The sequence below is a fragment of the Protopterus annectens genome, chromosome 8.part0, assembly GCF_019279795.1.
Source record: "Protopterus annectens isolate FY-2018-M chromosome 8.part0, PAN1.0, whole genome shotgun sequence".
NCBI classification, from domain to species: Eukaryota; Metazoa; Chordata; order Ceratodontiformes; family Protopteridae; genus Protopterus; species Protopterus annectens.
In genome coordinates this window covers 826,271,060-826,296,373 of record NC_056741.1, presented here as the reverse complement: position 1 = coordinate 826,296,373, position 25,314 = coordinate 826,271,060, and the positions used below count along the sequence as shown (strand labels likewise).

Below are 25,314 nucleotides of genomic sequence, written 5' to 3'. Positions count from 1 at the left end.
TCAGGATAGTGTTTTCTGGGGTGCATGATAGCACCTCTATACGAATAGCTTTTCTTCCACCGGAAAAAAATAGATCTATATTTAGATCTGTTCCAAGGGTTTTCTACTCATTTTTCTGTCATTGCAAGCGAATACCTCAGGATTTTTTTGTCTGAAGGCTTCCATGATTCTCATGATACCTCTTGCAAGACTTTACACGAGAAAGATAAAATGGTATCTGAAATCTCTTTGGTCAAGGCATCTACACTGATTTTCTTTTTAAGTCCCACTTCTGGGATTTGTAAAAAGGGAAGGCGTTCTTTAGTTACATCTGCAACCTCAAAGGAAAGGCCCAGATTTGTGATTAACTTGTACTTAATTTTGCTGTATATACAGAACCGGTGGATATAGCTAACCTGTTGGCTGACGGGTTTAGTGAAAACTTCACTTCTCTGTCCCCGCCACACATGCCCCAAAGCATCACTACCACCTGTCACCCACCTAGTTTATCCATGAAGCAGGTCTTAAATGCTCTCTCCAAGACCAAAAACACTGCCTCTATGGGACTAGATAACATCCCAGGCTGTGTCCTACATGGGTTAAAACAGGAATTAGCAGCACCACTGGATACTCTTTTCAGTAACAGCCTTAGCACTGGCTTCATCCTAGCAGTATGGAAAATCGCTACCATCATCCCTTTGCACAAAGGGGGTGCATCCACTGACTCTGAGAATTGTAGACCCATCAGCTTGACCAGCCTTATCTGCAAGGCCATGGAGTGACTCATCATGGACCTTATCGACAAAGGTATAGGAAATGCTTGACCCCCACCCAGTTTGGCTTTGTCAAAGGGAGATCACGCCTGTTAAACCTGGTGGATTTCTTTCAGACAATCACCAAAGTCCTTTACGAGGGTAAATCTATACATATGGCCTGTCTAGACTTAACCAAGGCCTTTGACACAGTTTTCCTCTCCAGCATCATTGATAAACTCACCTAGATGGGTATAAACCCATGTAATGTCAGGTGGGTTGCAAACCGCCTCACTGATAGAACTCATCAAGTCAAAATAGGGGACTCAACCTCCTCCAGCAGACCCGTAACTAGTTATGTTCACAGGGATTGGTTCTGGGACCCCAACTGTTCGGAATCTATTTCTCTGAAGTACAGGCAAAAACTGTAGGCTTGTGGCTGACAAAGTTTGCTGATGACTGCAAACTGGGAGCAGTCATTGAGTCCCCTAACAATGTCCTGAAAGAGGGACTTGCACAAACTAATGACTGGCACCAAAGTCATGGTCTTAAAGTTAATTTTATTTATTTTTTTGACATTTGTTTACTGGGATAGTCTGATTGGGTCACATTACCCATTTTCAGCAGAGGCCTGGAGAGAAAAGCTTCACATTTATACCTGTATAAAACTGCACATTTACACCTTTACGTACATTCACAGATTGATTACATTTTTTGCAATAAAAAATATGTGTTTGGCCTTTACATAAATATCATAAATGCAGGCTAAGCTTGACGGTCAAAAGCATGATTGTTAGTATGTTTCATTACTTCTGAGGCATTAATATTTGTTGTCATATGTAAAGCTCCTCATATTAACATTTTGACGAGAGCCTTAGCACAGTACAGGCTTGATAAGACCTTGCTGAATACAGGTTGACTGTAAGGGTCCAAAGGTCCACAGTAGTTTTAGCTAAACTTCGAAAACATAAGTGTGAGTTAATAGTAGATTACTAGTAGAAAAAGTGGTTAGTGTACTTTGCCAGAATGTTGATAGTGAGGGTAGGATTTACTGTGAACTAGGATAGACAGTTTAGATCGTGAGAAGGGGAGAGGTGGTATGAAGATTTGAAGGTTAAAGGATGTACAGGGGGATAAGGAAGACTGAAGAGGGTAGAGTAGGGGATTGGGAGGGCAGTAAGAGGTAGAGGGGGATTAGCCTGGGATTATGCAAAGAAAAACGTTATCATCCCCTTTGGCAAGGGTGGTGATCCTGCAAACTGCCACATTAATAGCAATACCCCTAAGCATGCATTCATTGGTGAGAGATCTGGGCACACAGGTCGACAGCAGTCTTACCTTTGATCAGCACGTCACCACAGTGATACAGTGGTAAAAAGGGCATTTTATATTACTCATCTCATAAGTAAGGGTATTGCCTCCAGAAATAAAGATGTGATACCCTCCTTGTACTCTTCCCTCATCAGGCCAATAATAGAGTACAGTGTTTCCTTTTGTATGTACCTTTCCAACCTCCTGCATCAGTTGGAGATACCACAAAGGTTCCTTACAAAGAAAATTCAGGGTCTTCAGCATCTGTCATATGAGGACAGACTGAAATCACTGTCACTTTACTCTGTGTCATACAGACTACTTAGAGGCGACCTGTGCCGTGCATATAAAGCAATCTCTGATGCTGCTTTATTGAAAGTGCTGCGCATTCACAAGCCAAATGGCACACAGGTCACTAGCTCTAAGGACCTTAACCTGGTATGTGACATCAGCAGAACTTGCTAGCAGGACATATTTGTCTCTCAGAGTTGCTTCACCTTTGGAGCAGCCTTCCAAAACATGTTAAAAACAAAGCCCCTTGTTGACCCTGTTTAAGCATAATTTGGATGATTAAACGCAGATTCACCTGGGGGGTTTCACCTGTGTCCCTCTTGGACAAGGACAATACGTGCTGTTTTTATTGTCTTCTTGAAACAGACACTCTTGGGAACAAGGGTTGAACTTGGTTAGGCTTGTAAGGGTCCTGGAGCCATTAGCTTAGTAACCTTCTATGAACCTGTGGGTACTGCAAATTTCCCAGAATCCAGTCTTCCATTCTCCCCTGCTGCTCCAAGCAGTCTTTCACAGCAGACCCCTCCAACTTTACTTGTAGAGCAGGGTCAATGCGAATAAAATTACAATGTCTCTAGAACAAGAAAGACTAAAACACAAAAACATCAAAGAGATGCTAATTCTTGTAATAAAGGCTCCCAATGCTGTGAATCAGATATGGTCCCCAGGACCACTTCAAGTAATTACAGAGAATGCCACAGTGATGTGGTACACAAGCAAGGGGGAATCTGATCTTAACCCCTATGCAGACTAGCCATGTTCGCATAGGATGTAGCTTTACAGCACAATCTCACTGTAAAGGTATCCTACATTCTGTCAGAGCAAAATCATATGTCTGACAAGCTGAGCAGGACCAAGCAGATCCTCACATAGGGAAACTGAATCAGGAGGTCTTCCAATATTTGATCCATCTGTGGAGAATTCCTCAGAATGATCTTTTTGCCCTCTCACTAAATAATCATCTGGCAAACTTTCTGTTCCAGTACTCCATGCAAGAAGACCTGAAAGACAGATGCCTTTTCTTTTCCTTGGACATGAAGGTGTGCTTTTCCACTGATTTCCAGGGTACTTATGAAGACTCAAAAGGAGTCCACAAATATCATTATAGTGACTCCCTGCTGGCCCAGGCAGCAGTGGTTCTTCCTTCTTTTGGAAGTGGGTAAGGGAAATTACCACAAGCTTCTTCAGAGACTGAATGTACTCGCACAAGATCAGGGGTGTTGGATACATCCCAACTCCAAATAACTTCAGCTGTCTGGATGATAGGGTCTTAATACCATTTAGGCTCCAGTTTTCTGAGGTCATGCAGCAGGTAAATACTAATGGAAGAAAGAAAGCCTGCTCCAAGCAAGTAGAAGAATTTTTCTAGTTGGTGGCAACAAAACAACCAGCACCCATTCAGACGTATTGGTTTTTTAATACAATATTTGTGTGAGTTACTATACTGTGGTCTGCCTTAGTCCTCTATCAAAGTTTATTCATCAGCCATTTCAGCATGTCCATCTCATCTTTCCAAATGGCAGGGTTTCTTTAAGAAGTAATCTTTCTTTTATACCTAAAGTGGTATCTAAGATTATTTTAAGCCAAACTATCAATCCCTGTGCTAGGACTATAGGGGATTCACATTTATACTTTCTTACATGTCTTAAGCCTTCTCCAGTGATTAGTCAGTGAACTGCTTAAGTATTAAGCTTCCATTCCTGGAGTCTTTATGGTTCAGAGTAAATTGGGTGGGGATGAGATCAGATCTTGTTCACTGTCGGCAAGTCTGGTTTCTGGATATAGTGCAGCAGTATGTGTGTGTGTGGCTAGATTGATATCTATACATGTGTGTATATGTACTAGTCTAGCTGACCTTGTTGGGCCATTATAAGCGTAACCAATTTCCATTTTTTTCTCTCAAAATAACCTTATCCCATACATTGGCCTTACCCATCCCACGGTCAATTATTTTATGTTACACCTAATGAGAATAACAGGGATCACACCATAGGTAACTTGATGGAACCAATGCATGGAATAAAGCATTTAGGAGCTGCCTCTGTCCATTAGTAGTACAGGGGGCAGTCCTGGGGTAAATTTTCTGCTTCCTCTCCACATATCTAAGTAGCAGCTGAATATGGACAGGGATGAACATTGCTTTATGTGGACACAGCAGAGGAATCCTCTGCGAGATGTACCTGTCCTTCCAAACCATTCTGTTGATGTTGCAGAAGAGGTTTAGAAGCCTAGATCAAGTTTTTCTGATGCCATTTGACTTGCTGATGTGCAGTAAATCTGTCAGTAATGGATTGGAGGATGCCTTATACGCCAGACACAGGGCACTTCTTAAGTTTGTAGGATACAAAGTATAGTGACAGGGTTTTCAGTCAGCCAGTGTAGGACATGATGTTTAGACCTTGTATCCTTTTAAGTAGTTGTGTCTGTGTAAGTTCCAGTTGTTGCATGTGCATGGAAAGATACTTGCCAAAGGGAGACATTATATTCAAAGACTGACCTAATGACGGCCAAGTAAATGGGGATAGTGACATCCCTAGAGGTAGACACAATTCCTTTGTTTATAAGCTGTGCAGCATAGAAGGACTTGTAAGTAGACATATGTTGTTCAAAAGTTAGGTCACTGCCCATATAAGGTCCCAAATCCCAAAAAACTGAGTCAACTCTTAGGGTCATATTGTCACTGTGGGTAGTTCCCTGGTGTAGATTACATCCCACAGGATACAGTAATGCATTTTTGTGATATTTTGTTTCAGTGCATGATTTTAACACCAGTTATTTATTTGAGGCAAACCTTCCTGCAAGGTCACTAAGTCATTTGTGGAGTCATTGACTGCTCGAGCTTGCAGTCATCTGCAAACTTAGTCAGCCAGAGCCCTTTGGTGCCTTTACTTCAGAGGAGTAGATGCCAGACAGGAGAGGTCCTAGCACAGAACCCTGGGGGACTCCACTGGTAACTGGTGTCTTTGTTGGAAGTAACGTTCTCATTTTGATTATCTGCATCCTATGTGTGAGCCATTTGGCAATCCAGTGGGTGACATAAGGGTTTAATTCCCAGTTAATTTAGCTTTTCTACTATGACTGAGTGGGGGATTGTGTCAAAAGCTTTGGCCAAGTCAAGATGTGCGATGTGTACCATTTTTGCCTTCATCCATTGCTTTGGTGACCTTTTCAAAAAAAATCCACTAGGTTGAGTAAACATGACCTGCCCTTGAAGCATCTAAACTGAGACGGGTCCAGGGTTTTGAGGTTCTGTATCTCCTGATTGATTGATTCCATGATGAGTCTTTCCATGGCTTTACATATAAGGCTGGTCAGACTTATGGGTCTGTAATTGCCTTTGTCTGTGGCAGGTCCTCCCTTATGCAGAAGAATGACTGTAGCTGTTGCTTGCTACAAAACCTTAAAACCTTCTATGGAGGTTGAGATTGAACAGAGTTGTTAGAGGTATATTGCTAAGTAATGCTTCATGCTATTTAAGACGCATACAAGGATATTGGCCATACCCACTGATGCAATATTTATATGTATGTTTATACCATATAAATGGAGTTTTTTTTATTTGTGTATTACCTGCCTCTACTGTATACCATATAAATGGAGTTTGTTTTATTTGTGTATTACCTGCCTCTACTACTGTCTTGGCTAGGCACACACAAAATAGTAGTTCTAGATTATGTGTTACTTTTACATCAGATGTCTGTCAGATTTGTAATATTGTGAGGAAGAATTTGAATATCTTGATAGTGAATGACAAGACAACTTGTTGGGATAGTTCCATCTTTTAAGAATAAAAAGAATCTGAAACGTATGTTAAGTTATGATCAGACATCAACCAAAAAGGTGATCTCACAGAGGATAGACACTTCTAGTTGTAGGGAATGTACAGTTTGCACTTATTTTGAAAATGGGAATACTTTTCTACATCTAGACTCTGGTAGGTTGTTTAGTTTTACTGTGTGTGCTAACTGTTCATATAGGGATGTTCATCGTGTTTCACTGTTGCAGTCATTACACTTGGGTTATCCTGCTGGCAGGCCACCCGCAGTCAGCCTGAATTCCAAAGTCTAGGTCTGGCGTTGGTTGCTGTCGCCTCTTCCCTGACGTCAGTCTGCCAGGGGTATAAAAGATGCAGCCGATGCCATTTTCTTCAGTCTTTCTTGCCGCGCGGTGCCCAAAGCAAAAGCAGTTCGCAAGTGCCGGTTGGCCGACTCCTGAGATTTTCGAAATCGAATTTCAGATCTGAAGTCTTCAATAAAGCTAAGTACCCCGTTGGGGAAACTTTTTTCTTTCTCCAGACCGATGTCAGAAAAAGTTAACAATTGTATTTCTTGTGGGAAGCAAATAACTCATAAGGATTTTCATTCTTACTGTATTCCTTGCCTAGGCCCTGATCATAATGTTGCTAGCTGTCAGTTTTGTGCTAGATTTAACCAATGCACTATTAAGCGTTGGTTCGATTTTCCTTTCATTACTTTGGCAGAAGATTCAATTATATAATGCCGTCGGAACAGCCGATGACCGCAGTTTATAAAAAGTGCAAGGAAAAAGAAAAGGACAGGCATCAGAGGTCAAAAACCGACGAGACTTCCGCTAAGCCAGTCGCCGGTTCGCCAGTTCTCAGTGAGGCGCTTTTGCAGCCCCTGGCACCCACTACCTCAGAGCCACAGGCCGTTGACGACTCCCATGTGGAGCCAGCTAGGCCTCTGGATACTCAAGGTATTGGATACTCGGAAACTATTCCCTCAGATGGGTCTGGAGCCGCTGAGCAGGCATCGGCTTCTGAGGGTGTTTTCAGACCTACACAGTTGTATGTAAAGCCTATTGCATCTTCCAAAGCGAAGACTAAAGCAGTTCTAAAGACAAAGAAACAAGTACAGCATTCTCCTGGACAAACTACCATGCCTAAAAAGCAGATGCTCAAAATGGCCGAAGACCTAATTACCTTGATCAGGGGTTCCCATCCCCCTCCTGACAAGAGGCCTAGGCAAGAGACAGAATATGAATCTTCAGATCAGGTTTCCATTTCCTCTGACTCCTCTTCTGAACAGGAATACTCTCTTCCTCCTTATGAGGATTCTGATGCTGAAGAATCTATCCCTTCAGCCTCACCGCCTGAGGATTATTCTTTTGGGGAAACCCTGCATACCATGAGGGTGCACCTCCACTGGGAGAGCCAGGACTATTCACAATCTAAGAAAAGACTTAGAGATTTCCTTTTACTACCTCAGCACAGGCCTTTGGCTGTTCCTCCTGTGTTAGACATTGTAGATGATGTATTTTCCCCGAGTCCGGACTTTCTCCTGATTCTTTACCTCCTGCCCCTGTTAAACCAGACAGATACTACAGGGTTCCAGATTCACATAAATTTCTTTATAAAAACCCTGCTGCTGACCCAGAAACTATTTCTCAGGGTCCCAAAGGGGTCAAGGTTTCTACTGCAAAAAAACCTATCCCCTCTGAAAGAGATTCAAGGGCACTAGACAGATGGGGGGAAAGGTTTACTCTTCTGCTACTTTGGCTGTGAGGGCTTTAAATTGTCAATTTCATATGCTTAAGTATCAGCAATATAGTTACTGTCAATGCTAAAAGAGAAAATGTTATCAAATTCTGATTGTGCAAAAAATAAGGAAATGCAGGATTTATTGCATGCAACTGAAAAAGTGGGAAAGCATACATTGCAATGTGGTTTTGATTCTCTGGAGGCCTCTTGCAGGGCTGCAGTTACGGGTTCTGTTATTAGGAGGCATGCTTGGTTAAAGGAACAGAATCTGCCTGATCATGTTAAAGCAAAGTTATTAGATGCTCCATTACAGCATGATACTTTATTTGGTGTTAAGGCAGAGGAGGTGTTGAAGAAAATGGAGGACAAAGCGAAATCTATGCAAACAGTAAATGATTTCTTACAGGTGCAGCCACCCAGATTTAGCAGGAACTGGCCTACAAAGAATTGGTCCTTTCCAGTGACAGACAGACCACAAAGAGGCAGATACAGATGCCCCAGAGGCGGATCCCAGCCCCAAGGCTCATAACAGGCCTAAACAGTGGGCCGCTTCTATCTCCAAAAGCAGAAGACAAAACACAGCCATACAGGAAACAGTCCCAATGACTTTCCTCTACCAGCTCCAAGCACTTATCTTTCAGCACCCCCCTTAGGGGGAAAACTAGCACTTTTTTCTCAAAATTGGCACATGATCACCCAGGACAAATGGGTCTTAAATATAGTGTGAACCAACAAAATCCCTTGCAAGGGGGAATGCACGGTCCGAACCAAATACAGCAAAGCACCAAATGGACCAGCAAGGCAGAATGGAGTTCAGTTATCCTTTATTAGACATACTAAACAGACCGGTTTCGGCAAAAATTGCCTTCTTCAGTGTAGGACAGAACAAAAAGTCCCTTACCATCACTCATTTAAATATAAACCAACAGCCAATAAGGCAAGCAGGTTCATAAATATTAATGAAATGAAAAAAAAAAAAAAAAAAAAATTTTTTTAAATATAATGACGGAGCAACCTCCAATATAAAATGTACAAAAATACAATATTGAGGGATCATGACATATGTCATCAGAGCAACCAATGGTCACAAATAAAAAATAGAAAATAAATAAATAAACTGAAAAACAATAATAGACTCATTTTAGATATATATAAAAAATATATCTATGATATCAACAAATAATAAACAAAAATATCCATACAGCAACAGCATAGATTTAAACATAGCTTATAATATGACAGGCCTGCAACATAAAATATGAAATACTTTTCATCAATAACATGAGCCCCCCATATTAAATGGTCTTAAATATAGTGTCCCAGAGCTACAGGTTCCACTTTCACACCTTGCCGAGGTCAACAGGTATGACAAACCTGCCACACAATCAATGGGCAGAGTCACAAAAACAAGTTTCATCCCTCATGGACATGAGGGCCATTCAGCAACTACCACAGCAAGAGCAGGGACAAGGATTTTACTCAAGACTTTTCTTGGTACCCAGAAAAGACAACACCTGGAGACCAATACTGGACCTGTCTACTCTAAATACATTCCTGGACGTTCCAAAATTCAAAATGTTGACTCTGCAGCAGCTTCTGCCCATGCTGGGCAAGAATGCTTGGCTTGTAACTTTGGACCTTAAAGAAGCATACCTGCATATTCCAATCAGACAATCTTGCAGAAGATACCTCAGATTCCTAGCTGGTTCAATGCACTACCAATTCTCTGTACTGCCCTTTGGCTTATCTACTGCGCTCAGAGTTTTCACAAAATGCCTGGCACCAGTAATTGCATTTTGCAGACAGAGGAATTCAAATATATCCTTATTTGGACGACTGCCTTATTCAAGCAGAGAACAAGGACATTCTACTAAGGCATCTGGCGTTTGTAAAAAGATTACTTATTTGCCTAGGGTACACAGTAAACGAAAAGAAATCAAAACTAGTACCCTCTCAAGAGATAATATTCCTGGGTGCAAGCTTAAATACAACTGCCCAGATGGCTTATCTCATGCCAGACAAACAAAGGCAACTGACTTCTTACTTCAAGATGTTGGCAACAAAGACCCAGTTATTTGCAAGAAAAATTCTGCAGGCTTTGGGCTTCATGGCATCCTGCATTTTGCTATTTCCATATGCCAGACTGCATATGAGGAAACTACAATGGTATCTAAAAAGTGTTAGGACTCAACATTGTCACAGCCTGGAAACATTAATTACCCTCATTCCTTGCCTACAACAGGAGTTTTGATGGTGGGCACAGGCCTGTCACCACAACAAGGGGCAGCCATTCACCCTACCCACAGCCAGGCAGTCAATAACAACAGATGCTTCAGATTATGCCTGGGGGGACCCATATGGCAGGAAAATTTATTCAGGGCACATGGCCCACAAGCCAAAGTCACCTTCATATCAATCAAAAAGAGATGCTGGCTGTTCAGAATGCCCTAACAGCTTTCAAGGATCTGCTCCATCCAGGACAACTACTGATAAGGACGGACAATACTACTGTCATGTGGTACATAAACAAACAGGGAGGCACTTATTCCTACCCCCTCTGCAGACAAACCATGACCTTGTGGGACACAGCATTGGCTTATCAAGTACACCTGCAAGCACAATTCCTGCCAGGAAAGAAAAATATTCTGGCAGACGAACTAAGCAGAAACCTCACAGATCCCCATGAGTGGAAACTGGATCCACAAGTCTTCAGCATGATAATAAAGAAATGGGTATGCCCAGACATAGATCTATTTGCCTCCCCTCACAATTGCCAACTACAGAGATTCTGCACAAGGACGTATCACAAGCAAGCATGGAAAGTGGACGCTCTATCATTCAGCTGGAAAACCCTAACAGTATATGCCTTTCCTCCTCTTCCTCTCCTCCCCAAGGTACTCCTAAAGGTCAGACAAGAGAAGCCAAAAATGATTCTGATTGCACCAGACTGGACATTGCCTCTAATTCCTCATTTACTGACCCAACAAAACAATCAGATCCTGCACAGTCAGCTCAGAACCCTACATCTGGCAGCATGGCGGATAATGTAGCCATTCAGAGCACACCTCTCTCTAAAGCAGTGATGGATGTTATTTTGGAGGACAGGAGGCCCAGTACCAGGAAATCTTATTCTGAAAAATGGAAAAGATTCTGTGCTTCTAACTAGGCACAAGGCATTGACACAGTTGTACCAAATATTCCTCAGATTTTACAATATCTAACTGAGATGCTGGACAAAGGCCTGTCCTTTTCATCAATCAAAATCCATTCCTCTGCCATTTCAGCTCATTACAGTACGGAACCACCAATTTTTTCACATCCGCTGTTAAGACAGTACCTCAGAGGGGCCAAAAACATAAGACCTCCAAGGAGAGCACCAATACCTGCATGGGACCTCAATTATGTCCTGGAAAAACTCACACTGCTGCCTTTTGAGCCAGCCAATACAGCTGAACTAAAGTTCTTATCTTGGAAAACAGCTCTGCTCCTAGTAATAACCTCTGCAAGACGAGTCTCAGAGTTACAGGCACTCATGGCTGTGGAAACTTTTATCATTTTTCATCCAGACAGGGTTTCTCTGAGGACGAACCCGACATTTATGCTTAAGGTAATGTCCAGTGTGGCCCTTAACCAAACCATTCATTTACCCCTGGCGCACTGACATCAGGGAAGAGGCGACAGCAACCGACGTCGGACCTAGACTTTGGAATTCTGGCCGACTGAGGGTAGCCTGCCAGCAGGATAACCCAAGAGTAATGACTGCAGCAGTGAATACACTCTAACATCTACATTTATGGTAGGTACACAACTGTACTTTCCTTTTCTGTTTCAATCAGTGCTTGATGTTGACTGAAATGCTGTCAAAACATTAATGTTACAGTAAGTACCTATAACTGGCCAGCTTCCAAAGCTTCAGGGCACCTTCCACTTTCCTGAAACTGTCAATCAGCGTAAGTTGGGCTGACTAAAAGACAAGTTTTGGTGTGAAGCCCTTCAGAGCTTTACTGCTTCCAAAGAGTACACTCCAGTGAGGCTTTCATGGATCCATGGTCGGCTTGTGCTTTCCTTTGCTGCACAGATAAGTGCGTGTATGCTCTGGAGAGGAAGATTGGTCATAAGCAACAATAGAGTTTATGCTGCATGATAGTAGTGTACACTTTTATATTTAGGCATGTGTTTGTAAGTACCTTCTTGGACACTTATCAGCTTGTAAACATAGCTGTATTCTAGTGGTCTGTTTTAAATTTTACAAATGATTTTCTTGTGTGATCCAGTGTTCTCCTAAGCTACTTGATACCTGCCCTGCCAGCATTTTTTTTTTGGTCAAAAATTTTTTCCTGGGTTTGGAGGACTTCCTATATGTGTCAGCATACCCTGAAGTCATTAAAGATCTTGATCTGCAGAGTAAGACATATAATTTGATTAGATATTATAGTCCTACGGTGTTTCTCATTTCTATTTCTCCCATCACCATGTAGCATACAGTACTGACCATGAATTTAAGTGGAGAGGTGCCCACATTGAGGAGCCTTTGGCTGATCATGTCATTGTAGAATGTGCATGATGCAGTCATTCGTTTTGATGGAAGATTGGGAATGGCATAGCTGATAATTTCCTTCCTCCCTCCCTCCCTTTGAATAGAGGAACACAGTAATATACTTGGTCTTCTTTGCTTTGGTTTGTACTCCTAGGTCTATGCCTGTTTGAAGACAAGTTTTTTTGCATGTTGAGAGTATGGTGCCCAGTAGTACCTCAGAGATGTACAAATTTCATAAATTACCTTATTTTAAGCATTGCTTACCAAGAGATGTTTATGTTAAAAATGTATTAAGTATGTATTATATTTATCACTTGTGCTATGTTTCTTTAAACTGTGTACTTATAGGCCCCAGAAGTGATTCGGATGCAAGATAGCAACCCGTACAGTTTCCAGTCTGATGTATATGGATATGGAGTTGTTTTGTATGAACTGATGACTGGAACATTGCCTTATTCACATGTAAATAACAGAGATCAGGTAGGGAGCCTTTTTCCTCACTATGTATACTGTTATTAAGCATTTTCTTAACTGAAAGATTCGATCCCTGAATTTGCTTGCCTTTGGAATGTTTATTTTGCATAATGGGGTTGGATAGGTAGAGAAAAGATATTGAGAATGTCTCATTTCTCTTATAAAATTGCTAGCTGTGATGACCATAAGTTATTCCTTTGTGTACATTTATAGTTGTAAAAGTGCTGACAGAGCTTAAAAGTTTTCTGAGAAATGTTTATGAAGAGATTATTTCTAGTAAGAAATGCTAATTCCCTGAAAAGCCCTCCACTTTGAAAGAAACACTTTCATGTGCTGCTGTCTTACTCAGATTTTATGGGGCATGCACACCCCATAAGTCTGCAATTCTTGGTACTCGCTCATTTCAGATTTTCTGCTGGTATCCACCTTTTGGAAGGTTTTCCATTTGATGCTGTGAAGGACAGGCTCTCTAACTTGTGGCTTTGATTATTGGATCATAATGAAAGATTTTCACAGATACAGCTTTTTATGTTAAAAGGTTGCAGTGTGCCATGCACAGAAATATTGCAACTGTCATCCTTTCAATTCAGTCATCCAGAGAGGCAAGCTTGAATCCTAACTTAGTACGTGGCACTTACTTGCAGTGGAAGCCCAACCAGGGAGTATCCAGAAGGCTCATGTAGAGATCCCTGCCCAAGAGCAAGGAATGCAGGAAGTGTAGGGCTTGGAACACAAGTTTCTAAAGCAGCTGCATGTCTCCTTTCTTCAAAGTTCTTAGAAACAGCCAGCTTCTTTCAGTAGGGATGCAGGCAGCATTTGGGTTTAGAGTCAAAAGCAAAGAATTCTCACTGTTTTGTTTTTGCAGCTTCTGCAGAATACGGTTCTTGTAATTGACTCATTCAGTACTACTGCTCCAGTTCTGCAGAAGCAGTGATCCTTCCCCCCACTATCTGATATTCATCCCGTTTGTTCATTCTACCCATTTAGTAGCTGGCAGAATGTTTCATTGCCAACACACTTGAAACTGAATCTTCTCAAATTTGTGGTTGAAGGAAGTTTTGAAAACTGGTTGCAAAAAGAATTCCTTTCAGATCATCTTTCCTCAGTTGACTATCATTGATTCCAAGACCTTGCTAACCAAGGCTTAGCTGTTAAGACAAAAGGATCATAAAGATGTGAAGGAAGGGTTTTACTCAGAACTGTTACAGTGCTGCAGGGTCACAAGTTCAGTCTCTCAAGGAGACATTATCATTGTAGGTCAGGAGCAGCATGTTCCAACTTATTTTCAGGCTCTTTTAAATATTCAGTCCTTCTTATTGTGAGAAGAAACCTTTTGCAGCATCAACTAACTCTGCCTGACTCTGTGATGTGGAGTGATGGAGCCCTAACTGCAAATCAGTTGACTGGGATATGATTAGCAACCCATTACTGAAGAAGCCAGGAGAGATGGGGGTGGGTGAAGGCGTGCAGTCTGCTCATCTCTCTTGGAGGTGAGAAAGGTTTGTGTGCACTTGAGCACATGGGCTGCGCACTTTCTCAGGTGGAGACCAAGGGAACTGATTGGCATTTGATTACTGGGAAAGTACAACTGGATAGGAGCCCATTTTCAGTGGAGGCCCGGCGAGAAATGCTCCAAAGTATTACAAAACATTTTAAGAACAATAATTTTACAATCTTTAAAAATAATACAAAAAGCAAGTACAGTTTAAATAATTATACTATATTAGACGTAATATGAAAACATTGGTTAAGAATATATGCACATTATATGAAACTAATTTAATAGTTAGACAAATTTTAGCCAGATTGTAGAGAAATTAAAGGTAAGTTAGTGTAATACAAACAGGAATTGCAATACAAAGTGAGAGAATAGCAGCCTTATGGTGTAGAGAGAAATTCAAGGGAGATAAATTGAAAGAAGTAAGGAAGTGAGTGAAGAAGGGAGAGTGAGGGAAATGTAAGGTATTTGTTCACCTTTGCCACAGCCAATACTTATGCTCTGCAGGAGGAGGCATTGATAGAGCTGGTTTGACGAAATGGTCCTTTGAAAGTGAGGGGACATGCTTGGAAGACAGCCCACTGCACACTTTCTCCCTCATGCCTTACTGGATATGTGCAGCTAGACCAGGGACAAAAAATAAATAAATAGGAAAACCTCAAAATGCCCCCGATGGCTGTCTAAATAATGGCCTCTCTAGTTCAGCCTGCCATAGTGATGTGGAGTACATGAGCTAATTGATCTGGAGGAGGCTAATTGATCTGATTGACAGGCAATGGTGGTAAAAGTAGGGAGGGAAATGCACCTACCCTACAAGGGAAAAGTTTAATTTCAGGGAGACCTAACAGGATCAAAGATCCAAATTTTACTGTTATTTTTTGTGCTTTGTAAGTGAATCACAAATTTGAAACTTAATTAGGCGAGATTTTCTTCATTAACCATTTTAGTTGGATTTGTTAGAATACCCATGAAAAGTCATTAGTATATGGTATGAGGATGAAAAGTTATTAGACTAAAAGAAGGACTGGAGGCCCACTCTGAATCTGTTTAGTCTGAGCAAGCACTGGAAGTTCAAAGATTCACAAAATGGCAGCCCTTCTAGCTAGTTCATCCCTTCCTTTTACAGGGAACTTTTGATGTCAGCTGTGAAGAAAAAAAAGGCAAATTGCATATCCTCTGCATTTTGCTCTTATATGAGACTTCAAATGGCAAAGTGTCCTGCCCAGCCAAAATTATCTTAAATAAAGGAACAGCTGTCTCATGTTAGAGTTAGTTTGTGTAGTAGTTAGGATATGATCTTAAGATTATTCATCCTGTTTTAGGCTGTGTATTATTGCTAGTAGACAAAAAGAATGAAGACATTATTTCTTCACAAAGGAAGATATTTCTGGGAGCAGTAGTATATTCCAGTCAACAGATAAGTCTTTCTAGACATGGAAGCAATTCAGAATGTGGCATCCTTGTTTTAGTGGCAGCATCCCAGAAGAGTCTACCATTAGGGAGTTTTCTAGCACTTCTGGGTCATATGCCCACCCAAAAACAATGGTCTCTCATGTCAGGCTTCATATGAGAAAGTTTCCACCAATTTGTGTGCAATCTGTGGGATCAGAAATGGATCATTGTCCCTGTATATTTCTGATTTTACTTTTGGTTAAAAATACTAGTGGGTTACAGCAGCCTGAGAGCAGATGGCTCAAACTCTGGGGTACCTCTCTAAAGGATCTGATAGGAGAAGAGAATTTTCCAGTGCAAACAAAGATGCATATTGGCTCAAAAAGGGAGTCATGTCATGGAAGGCATAAGTCCTCGTCAATTTACTGTTTATAACAATCGGATCAAAGTCTCAAGGAGCTGCAGTGCTGTGCATTGAATCTGGGCAAGGTACACGTGCCGCAAGTGCTTGAACAAATCTGATCATTGTTAGACAGTTGTCTAATGTTAATCTATGACAAAGAGCAATGGTTTATGACTGTGTGTACATGTATTCTTATGGTCCAACTTATAGAACAGAATTGCTTGCCTTTTCCTTAGGCCAGTTCACTCTGAACACTGTGAGGTGTTTTTGCAGTCCCGGCTTTCAAAGTTATTTTTTTACCAAGGCCTCTGGCATGACCATTGTTTAGACTAGCACACCTTCAGCTGCCCACATCCCTGCTCTGTTAAAGCCACTGACATGCATGCTGATGCAGAGGCCTCACCTTGGGCCTTTGCCCTCACTCTCAGAGATAATGAAATCAGCACAGAATCTTTCCCTCACTGTTGATTTTTGAGGAGGTTCCTGGGGTCTGAGCAGAGGTCTTGGTCTCCCTTCTCTATTCTGAGACCTTCAAGCAGATTAGTCCAAGTCACTAAGGCCTAAATTACAGAAGATCAAACCAGCACTTGCCAGCTTGCTGCAGACGAGGTAGAGTGGAGCTCAGCTCCGTCCACTTCCTGAGCTTCTTCCAAATAACTTTTTCACTTAATCATGACTTGATGTCCTTCCTGAAATCGAAGCAACCAGCATTACATATATCTAATGTGTCAGGGTACCATACTAAACAAGGAAGGATCAACCTCCTTTACAGGGGGAGAATTCAGGCACCACAGGGTCTGAGGCAGATGAAAAAGCCTATGAAGGTCAGATGTCTTTCCTTTGAAATGCTGCAACAATGATGTAACTTTTGGGTTATCTCGCCAAATAACCTGAACATCCAGCTGGGGTACAAAAGCCAAAACCTTCAGTAGAATCATATGTAAGGGTGCATAAGCAGACGTATGAGCGTCAAACCTCAGACTATTTTGTTTCCAGTCCAACTGCAGGTCTCATACCCGTTGGTCTGATTTAAGCTTGGTTGTTAGTACCATTGGCCTTCACTGGTTCAGATAAGTGCCTCAGGAACCTACCTTTTTTTTTTTTTTTTTTTTTTTTAAATAGCCTTGGTATTTGCTATACTGTTTGATATAAGCTAGGATGGGAAAGTGCAATTGTGGTAGGCAGATTACCTACTAGGATCTCTGCTACCAGTACCTTTTCAGTTTGGTGCCATGTGCAGTTATAAGAATTGCAATATTTGCCATTCCTTTGTACCTAAAATCTTGTTTGTGAGACATTCATCTCTTAACACTTACTTGGAAACTCAGCTCTTTAAGCTCCTCACCCAAGCTAAGATGGTGGATCCTTCCACCCATGATGTCCCACTTATCCCAAAAAAGTTCAAGAGGCCTACGACAGAGATTATCCTTGCCCATTTAGATTTAAGCATACCTGATGAGGTTTCAGAACCAGCAGTACACTCGACACCTTTTCAGAGCCCCAGCACCACACCTCCACTGGAGGCTAGTATGGTGTCCAAAACAACTGATTTTACCAATGTTGGTGAGACGTGGGAACTCTATCTACTCATTTCTGAAAGACCTGAAGGTATTCTGGAAATATTAAGAAGAGAACAGATACCTGGATCAGTTATTGAGGTACATCAGTGCTTGGAGCCACGTCATGTTGTAAAAGTGAGTGTCACTCTGAAGTAGAGAAAACAGAAAACTAAAAATGTTTCCTTTCCTCTGACATCTAGGGAAAAGGAGTGGATAGATTTCTCTCAACATCTGTTCAAGGCCATCATGACATTGAAACCTCCATCCTTTGACTATTCTGCTCCTACTATCCCTCACAAAAGGCATCTAGAATCATCCTCAGCGGTTGAGGAGGCAGAATCTGATTCTGATGAACACTCTTTGGCCTATTTTCTCAGATTCACTTCCCAGGCCAAGTTGCCTCCGATACTAAAGACTCCCTTGCCTTGATTCTGTTATAGATGAAACTTTGGAGAAACCATTTCTAATGTGAAAAAGCATATTGAATGGGAATCTAAAGTTTTAGATGCGCAAAAAAGGTGTTATAACCTGTTAGAGGTAGGCAGTCCCCACATCTGCTTCAGTCCCTCCTGTCCTGGATGCCTTTGCCTCCACTTCTGTTGTTTCTGACTCACAGCCACCAGCCCTTAAAAGGCCTGATAGATTTTACAGAGTGCCTAAAGATATGACGTTTCTGTGTAAGAACCGTTTGCCGTATCCTTCTGTTTTTTTTTTTTTTCCTTTTCTACAGATAAGCCCTCCAAGCTCCTACCTGCTGCTAATACCCTTCCGTCTGGTAAAGATAGCAGGACAATGGATGGATTAGGAAAAAAAGGTATAGGCCTCATCTACTCTAGCTTTGAGAGCTCTGAACTGTCAGATCCAAATAGCTAAATATTTACTGTCTGTTATGGGACATTTAAATAAAACATTGACCTCTGTAGAAGAGACAGACATTAAGCAGCATGCCATGTCCATGGTAGCTGTCAGACCTCACAGAAGACTAGAGCATCAAATGCAGCTATAATGCAGTAGAAGTTTCCTCCAGAGCAGCTGCTACTAGTTCTGTTATCAGAAGGCATGCATGGCTTCACTGTCGATCCTTACCTGAGGACATCAAAGCCAAGCTACTAGGTTCTTCTTTGAATAGGGATCTTTTATTTGTCCCTGATGCAGTCAACCATTCAGCTTTTTTAAAACTGTACAAGAATAAGATAAAATTATGAAGGATTGCAGACAAATGTTCCCACTTGAGTACCCAGATATCAGAGAAAACTACCCTGCCACCCTCTCTCGGGGAGTGTAGACACCCCCCCTCTCCATAAGGCCAAGAAAATGCCTAGGAACAGCTTTCAATGTAAACTAGACAGTGACTTAAAATGTTGGAGGCCTCCATATGCTGACAAATCAACCTTGATTACCTTTGCCCCCCCCCCAGTTCATCCCTCCCCATGTCCAAAAGACTCGCCATCTGTGGGGAATTGGCAATGTATAGCCATAGACAAAGGGCTCCTTTCCATTACTGAGCATGGCTGCAGATTGACTTGGAAGGAAATTCCATCATTCAAGGGCATCCCTCTTCCACCTGCAATTCAGGTAAGCTCCTACTTCCCATTATTCAAGCCTTGCACCACAAAGGCACAATTAAACCTGTCCCACAACAGCATGTGGGAAGAGGGTCCTATTCCAAACTTTTTCTTGTGCCAAGAAGAGGATGAGAATGGTGCCTTACACTGGATCTGTCTCTCTTCAACACTTTTCTCAAGGTTTCCTGTTTCAAGATGCTGTCACTCCAGACTCTTGTACCCTTCATCCTAACTCAGGCTTTTCTGATCTCCTTAGATCTGAAGGAAGCCTACCTTCACATCCCGATTCACCCTTCCTTCAGGAAACTCTAAGATTTTCAGCCTGTTCATCACACTTTCAGATGTTCATCATAATAATCATTGTTGCAGTAGCCTTCGCTATATGGGTTATATCTAGCCAAGGATATAACTGGTCAGCTTCCAAAGCTTCAGGGCACCTTCCACTTTCCTGAAACTGTCAAGCAGCGTAAGTTGGGCTGACTAAAAGACAAGTTTTGGTGTTAAGCCCTTCAGAGCTTTACTGCTTCCAAAGAGCACACTTCAGTGAGGCTTTCAAGGATCGATGGTCGGCTTGTGCTTTCCTTTGGAAGGGGAGTGCTTCCATTCTCTTGACTTTATTGATGTTTTATTACTTTCCTCATTAAGAAAGTTATTTTACAGCTGGAAGTGTTATGCTTTAATGGATAGTCTTGAGACTGTAACATACTTTTAAACAGAGCACTTGTTTTTTCTGTCAGTTTAAAAGCAGTGTAAACTAATTGAAAACATATTTTCTGTGATAAATGTGTGTTTATTTTTCCTTTTTGGGGCTGCGTAGTGTTTTAAGGTGCATTTTACTGTGTTTTTTTTCTGTAAAAAAATTACTAACTTTTGTCGACTGGTAGTTTTATCAGCATTTGCCGCTTTTCTTCCCCATGAGAGGCACATTTTCATCTTCACCATGGAACAGACTACCACTCCCCTTGTTGGTCCTTGTTCGAGCCATAAAAAGAGAAAGTTAAGCAAACAGTCTTTACCGCCAAAGCAAGCTAGTTTGCTTCATCCACAGGTGTGTCTCTCTGCTGTGGCCTTGTGTTGTACCTCAAACCATCTCTCTGGTGTAACACCTACAACCACTGTGGACTAGGGGTTAACCACGTCCTCTCTGGCTGTTGGAGTCTCTTCACTGAGCAGGGAAGGTTTCCCTCTTGTGTCATAATACTATGCCCACCCTAGGAAAACAGCTGCTGCCATTAATTACACAGTTGACACCATTTTTCCTGCCAAAGTAAAACAGAAAATCAAACATGTATCTACTCCTCCTCCAATTTCTTTGGATAAGAGCAGTGTACTGGGTCTGGCTCAGGGTTTATTTCAGGCTGCTGATCCTTCTTATAAAGTAGTTTCTGGTGAAAGAAATGAGGTCTCCTCTTTTCCTGAATCATACCTCTTAGCATAAGAAATCTGGAAAAAGCCAAAAATAGTGGTGGGGGGGACAAAGGGCCAAAAATCTGGACAAATTTTAAATATTGCTTTTATAAAATTAGAAAATGTTTTATATTATTATGCATTTTCTAAAGTATATGAAGCCTAAAACTCAAATCATTTTTGGCGAATTCAATCCTCACTGATTTGTCAGAAAAAACACTATTTTTATGAGGAACAGACCAACATTATTAGGCTAAAATCAGGACATTTTGTGAGAATCAGGGCAGTTGAGAGGTATGCCCTGAAGCGTTTCAAGATTCTGAATCTGAACAGGAAGATAAGGGACAGATTTCCACGGCTTTTTCTTCAAATTTCTGATTCAGCCTCAGAGGAAAGCTCAGTTATTGATTCTTCCTGTGTGTGTGTGTGTGGGGGGTTCTGTTTTTGTGAGACTGTTGCTAGAATGTCCTAATGTTTTCATTGGGAGAGCAATGAGGTTTCTCAGTCCCTCAGAAAATACTATGAGTAGTTACAGACAGATTTTACATAACCTTATACCCATTGATTCTGCTCTTCATCCAATTTAAGCACAAAAAAAAAAATTAAAAAAATCAGGATAAACACCAACAGAATTCAGGTAAACAGATGCTTAAGAAGAAATGACAAGGGAGTTCCAAAAGAAGTCTCAAACCTCCCAAAACCAAGGACAGTCCAACAAGTTTGAATAACTATTCAAGTGCCCCCCCCGGTTCCCTTTTTTCCTCATACATTCCGAATCTCAGTTTTTCTCTTTGGCAACACATTGTTTAGACAAATGGGTTCTGAAAATTATTCATCAAGGATATAGATGGCAGTGAGAGGAAATTCCTCCTTTCCAGAGGGTTATTCCTCATTTTCCCTATCAGACTGTTTTGTTTCCACCTTCTGTCCTTCATCACATACTGTCCAAAGGAGTAATAGGTTCAGTTCCTCCTTCCTAAGTGGGGAAGGGATTTTATTCAAGGATGTTCCTAGTGCCAAAGAAATGTTATAGTCATACATAAATACATTAAGAATTTACTTTTTGTGTTTAGTCAAGAATAACACTTCAGGATGTGCAAACAGAAATTTATTTAACAGCGCTGGGAGACCAGATCTTCTTCATAAAGGTGTAAACCAGTCTCAATGAGCAAAGGAAACTGCATCTTTTATACATTTGCTTATCAATTTAACAATGCAAGGTTTTTACATTTGCAGTAGTTGTAACAAATCACTGACTTCAGAAATGTTCTTATTCTTTCTTATTCTTTCTTATTCTTTATGATTTTTGCCCAGGACTTCATGTGACCACCTTTTTTACATGACCCACCTGTTCCAAGGGTCTTGTTTTCTGACCTTGGATATTTCAGACACACTCCTAGCCTGGAGGAGTCAGGCTAACAAATTTCTTTTACACTAGTTAAACATGCCTCTGCTCTTTCAACATTTACTTTTCTCTGTTACATATTAAAAGAAGTGCAGTTGAAACATGGCAGTAACCTCAGCTTATGGAGCTTTTTTTTTTCACAGCCTTGCATAGAAAATTATATTTGCTTTTTAACAATCATATTGTAGAATCATTAATGAAACTGAAATTAATATACATTATAATAAACTGATTTTGTCCCATAACAGTTCCCCCTCTTGACACTGTTAGTATCATGCAATACATGTAATTATATTTTTATTTTTCTTAACTTGATGAAATAAGGTTTAGCATCATAATAATTATCATTTACTGAGTTAGAACTTATAATAACTGATATGTGCAGTGGCATTTCACGTGCAGGTGAGGTTAAACATCTTGTAAGTACAGCCTTCAAAATAGAATATATTAAAATGATCAAAACTGTAATAAAAATTACAATACCCTGGACTATGCTAGTTCCCAGGTTACCAAAAATACTGCCCAACCATCCAAAAAGTGTCCATTGCTTTGATGTGCTGTTCATATCTTTGGCCCTTTGCTCCATGAAATTTGCCAGTTTTTCCTGTTCATCACGATAGGCACTAATACAACTTCCTATGAGGGCACATGACCCCCCTTTTGCAGCAAGCATTATATTAAGTGCCATTCAATTCTGTAACACCATAGTTCACATTTTAGTCATTTTTCGATTTGCCATCCTGATGTGATACAAAATTTCATTGGCTACCTCCTATAGAATTTGAGCAGGTGTGGTGATTTCAAGCATTATCCTTTGCACTCCATACCAAGGGTTAAAGACTGAAAATACTTGCTCTGCCCAGTGGATTGCTTACTTATGTTTCAGTCTACCTGCTGGAAGATTTTTGAAATGCTGAATAGCAGTGGTAATGTAGCCCACAAAGCAATTTCCAGCCCTTTTTTATAGGCAAGCCAGGGGTAGGCATGAACACTACAGATGTAGTAACGGTCCTTTATTATGCCCATGCCATGTCCCCAGTCATAGCTTTTTAAGTGCAAAGAGTCTAACACAGTTTCATGCCTGGTGTCATTACATTTGCTGGTTTTTACTGGTACAGTTCCATTTCTGACATAACATGTGTCCCCATGGTGTGTAGTTGCAAGTTGGAGAGAGACAACCTACGAGAAATTAGTCACATTATGCCAAATTAGACTGATGACACTAAGAGCTTTTTCAAATGACACCTGTGATGCAGGGATGGGAATCATAGGAATCCCTGCCTTAGAATGATGAGGTATATGTGAACATACCCAACAGTTTGTTACATTCAAGTCTATGGCATATTGCCGAAGAACCAGCAAGAAACTTTTTTTCACCCAGTTTATAAGAGGAAACAGCAGCAAAAACATAACAAGGGTACCTGTTGTCACAGGATTTATCATGGACAGCTACTGAAGGTGACTTCCTTCACTGGATAGATGATTTGCCTGTCGCCCCTTGGTCTCCCTCTGTTGGCTGCAATGATTCATCTGGGGTCCCCACATGACAGGTCTCCCTGCAGTGAGACACATTGATCCACATTGGTAGTCCTGCACAGCCAATAGCAGTCAGGGTTGTTAACAGCACCTGGAAAGGACCCTTCCACCTTGGATTTAGGCAATTTTTCCTTTGGAAAGTTTTGACATAAACCCTGTCACCTGGCTGCAGTTGATGACAGGGCTGGTCGGGAGGTTTGGGTAGTACTGCTTTTGCTGTTCGATGATATTGCTGCAAAACATGAATTTGTTTTTGATAATATGAAATCATAGCATTATTTGGCAAAGTTAAATAGTCATTTCCCACGGGAGGGGTAGCTGGAAGGGCCATGGGGTCTCCCCATTGATATTTTATATGGACTTAACTTTCACGTGGCATTCAGTGAGGCCCTTATACACATTAATGCTAAGGGGAAGGCTTTGGGGCACTTTAAGTGGGTTTCAGCACAAATCTTTGAAATTTTATTTTTACGGGTCCTGTTTACCCTTTCTGCTAATCTAGATGACTGTGGATGGTTGGGACAGAGAAAACTCAACTTAGTATTACAAATTTTGCATAGCTCTTAAAAGAATTATTAAAATGTATTCCCTGGTTACTATTGATAGTACATGATATACCAAATTTCGGTATAAAATCATACGTGAGTTTTTTGACAACTGTGACTGTGCCAGCTGTGTGACATGGGTAAGCTTCCACCTATGCTGAAAACATGCAAACTATCACCAAAATAAATTATAAGTTATGAGTCCTAGGTATTTGGATGAAATTCAGCTGAACATTAACAAAAGGTCCACAGGGTGGTGGTAAACATGCAGTCTTAATGTCTGCATTTTTACTAACATTATACTCTTGGCAGATAGCACAATTTTTAATATACTGACGTATCAAAGAGGAGACATTAGGGACATACCAACTTCGGGTAATTTGTTTAAGTAAAGCTCTCTTACTTGTATGGGCTGGTAGATGATATGCCCTTACTAGGTAAGGTAGCAAAGAGGCAGGCGCCAACAGTCAGCCATCTGGATGTCGCCACAGTCTGTCGTCTGAATGGATGCATCCATCCTTATGCCACTTCTGGTCTTTTCCCTGTGATGCTTCAGCTTGAAAGGCGAACAGATTTTCAAAATCAAACACATCATTTCTGTTTGAGTTTGTTATAGTTAACATAGACATATTTTTACAGCAATCTTTTACTGCTTGTTTAGCAGCTTGGTCTGATAAATTATTGCCTTTTGTTACAGTATCTATGCCTTTTTGATGTGCGCAACATTTGATTACAACCAGCCTCTTAGGTAGCAAAAATGCATCTAACAATGATTTTATGTAGTGATTTTATGTACCCTGAATTTTTAATTTGGTTTCCCGAAGAGGTCAAAAACCCTCTCTGTTTTCAGAGTTGCCCAAAGTTATATACCACTCCAAAAAGCATAATGGCCATCTGTAAAAGTGTTGACCACCTTGTTTTTGACTAATTCTTTTTGTAGAGCCACTAATTCAGCTATGTGAGCAGAATGAGAACCCTCTAATATTTGTTGCAACAATATTGTATTTTCGGTACAAACAAATATTCCTTTAATCAGTTTTCCCTTTTGATTTCTTCCACAGGAACCGTCTACAAAAAGATTCCATTCAGCATTGGGTATAGGAGTGTTCTTTAAGTCCTTCCTAGGAGAAAGCAAATAGTTAGTCGCATACACACAGTCA

The 25,314-nt window shown here is 41.0% G+C and overlaps 1 protein-coding gene across 2 annotated transcripts in view; it reads left to right on the top strand.

The window, feature by feature from the left end:
* ARAF (A-Raf proto-oncogene, serine/threonine kinase) overlaps positions 1–25,314 on the top strand; it is a 1,692,569-nt gene that overhangs the window by 1,432,054 nt on the left and 235,201 nt on the right. For both annotated transcript variants that reach the window (XM_044080303.1, XM_044080302.1), the window contains exon 12: positions 12,719–12,850. In XM_044080303.1, coding sequence (XP_043936238.1) covers positions 12,719–12,850 — 132 coding nt within the window. The remainder of the gene's footprint in view (positions 1–12,718; positions 12,851–25,314) is intronic.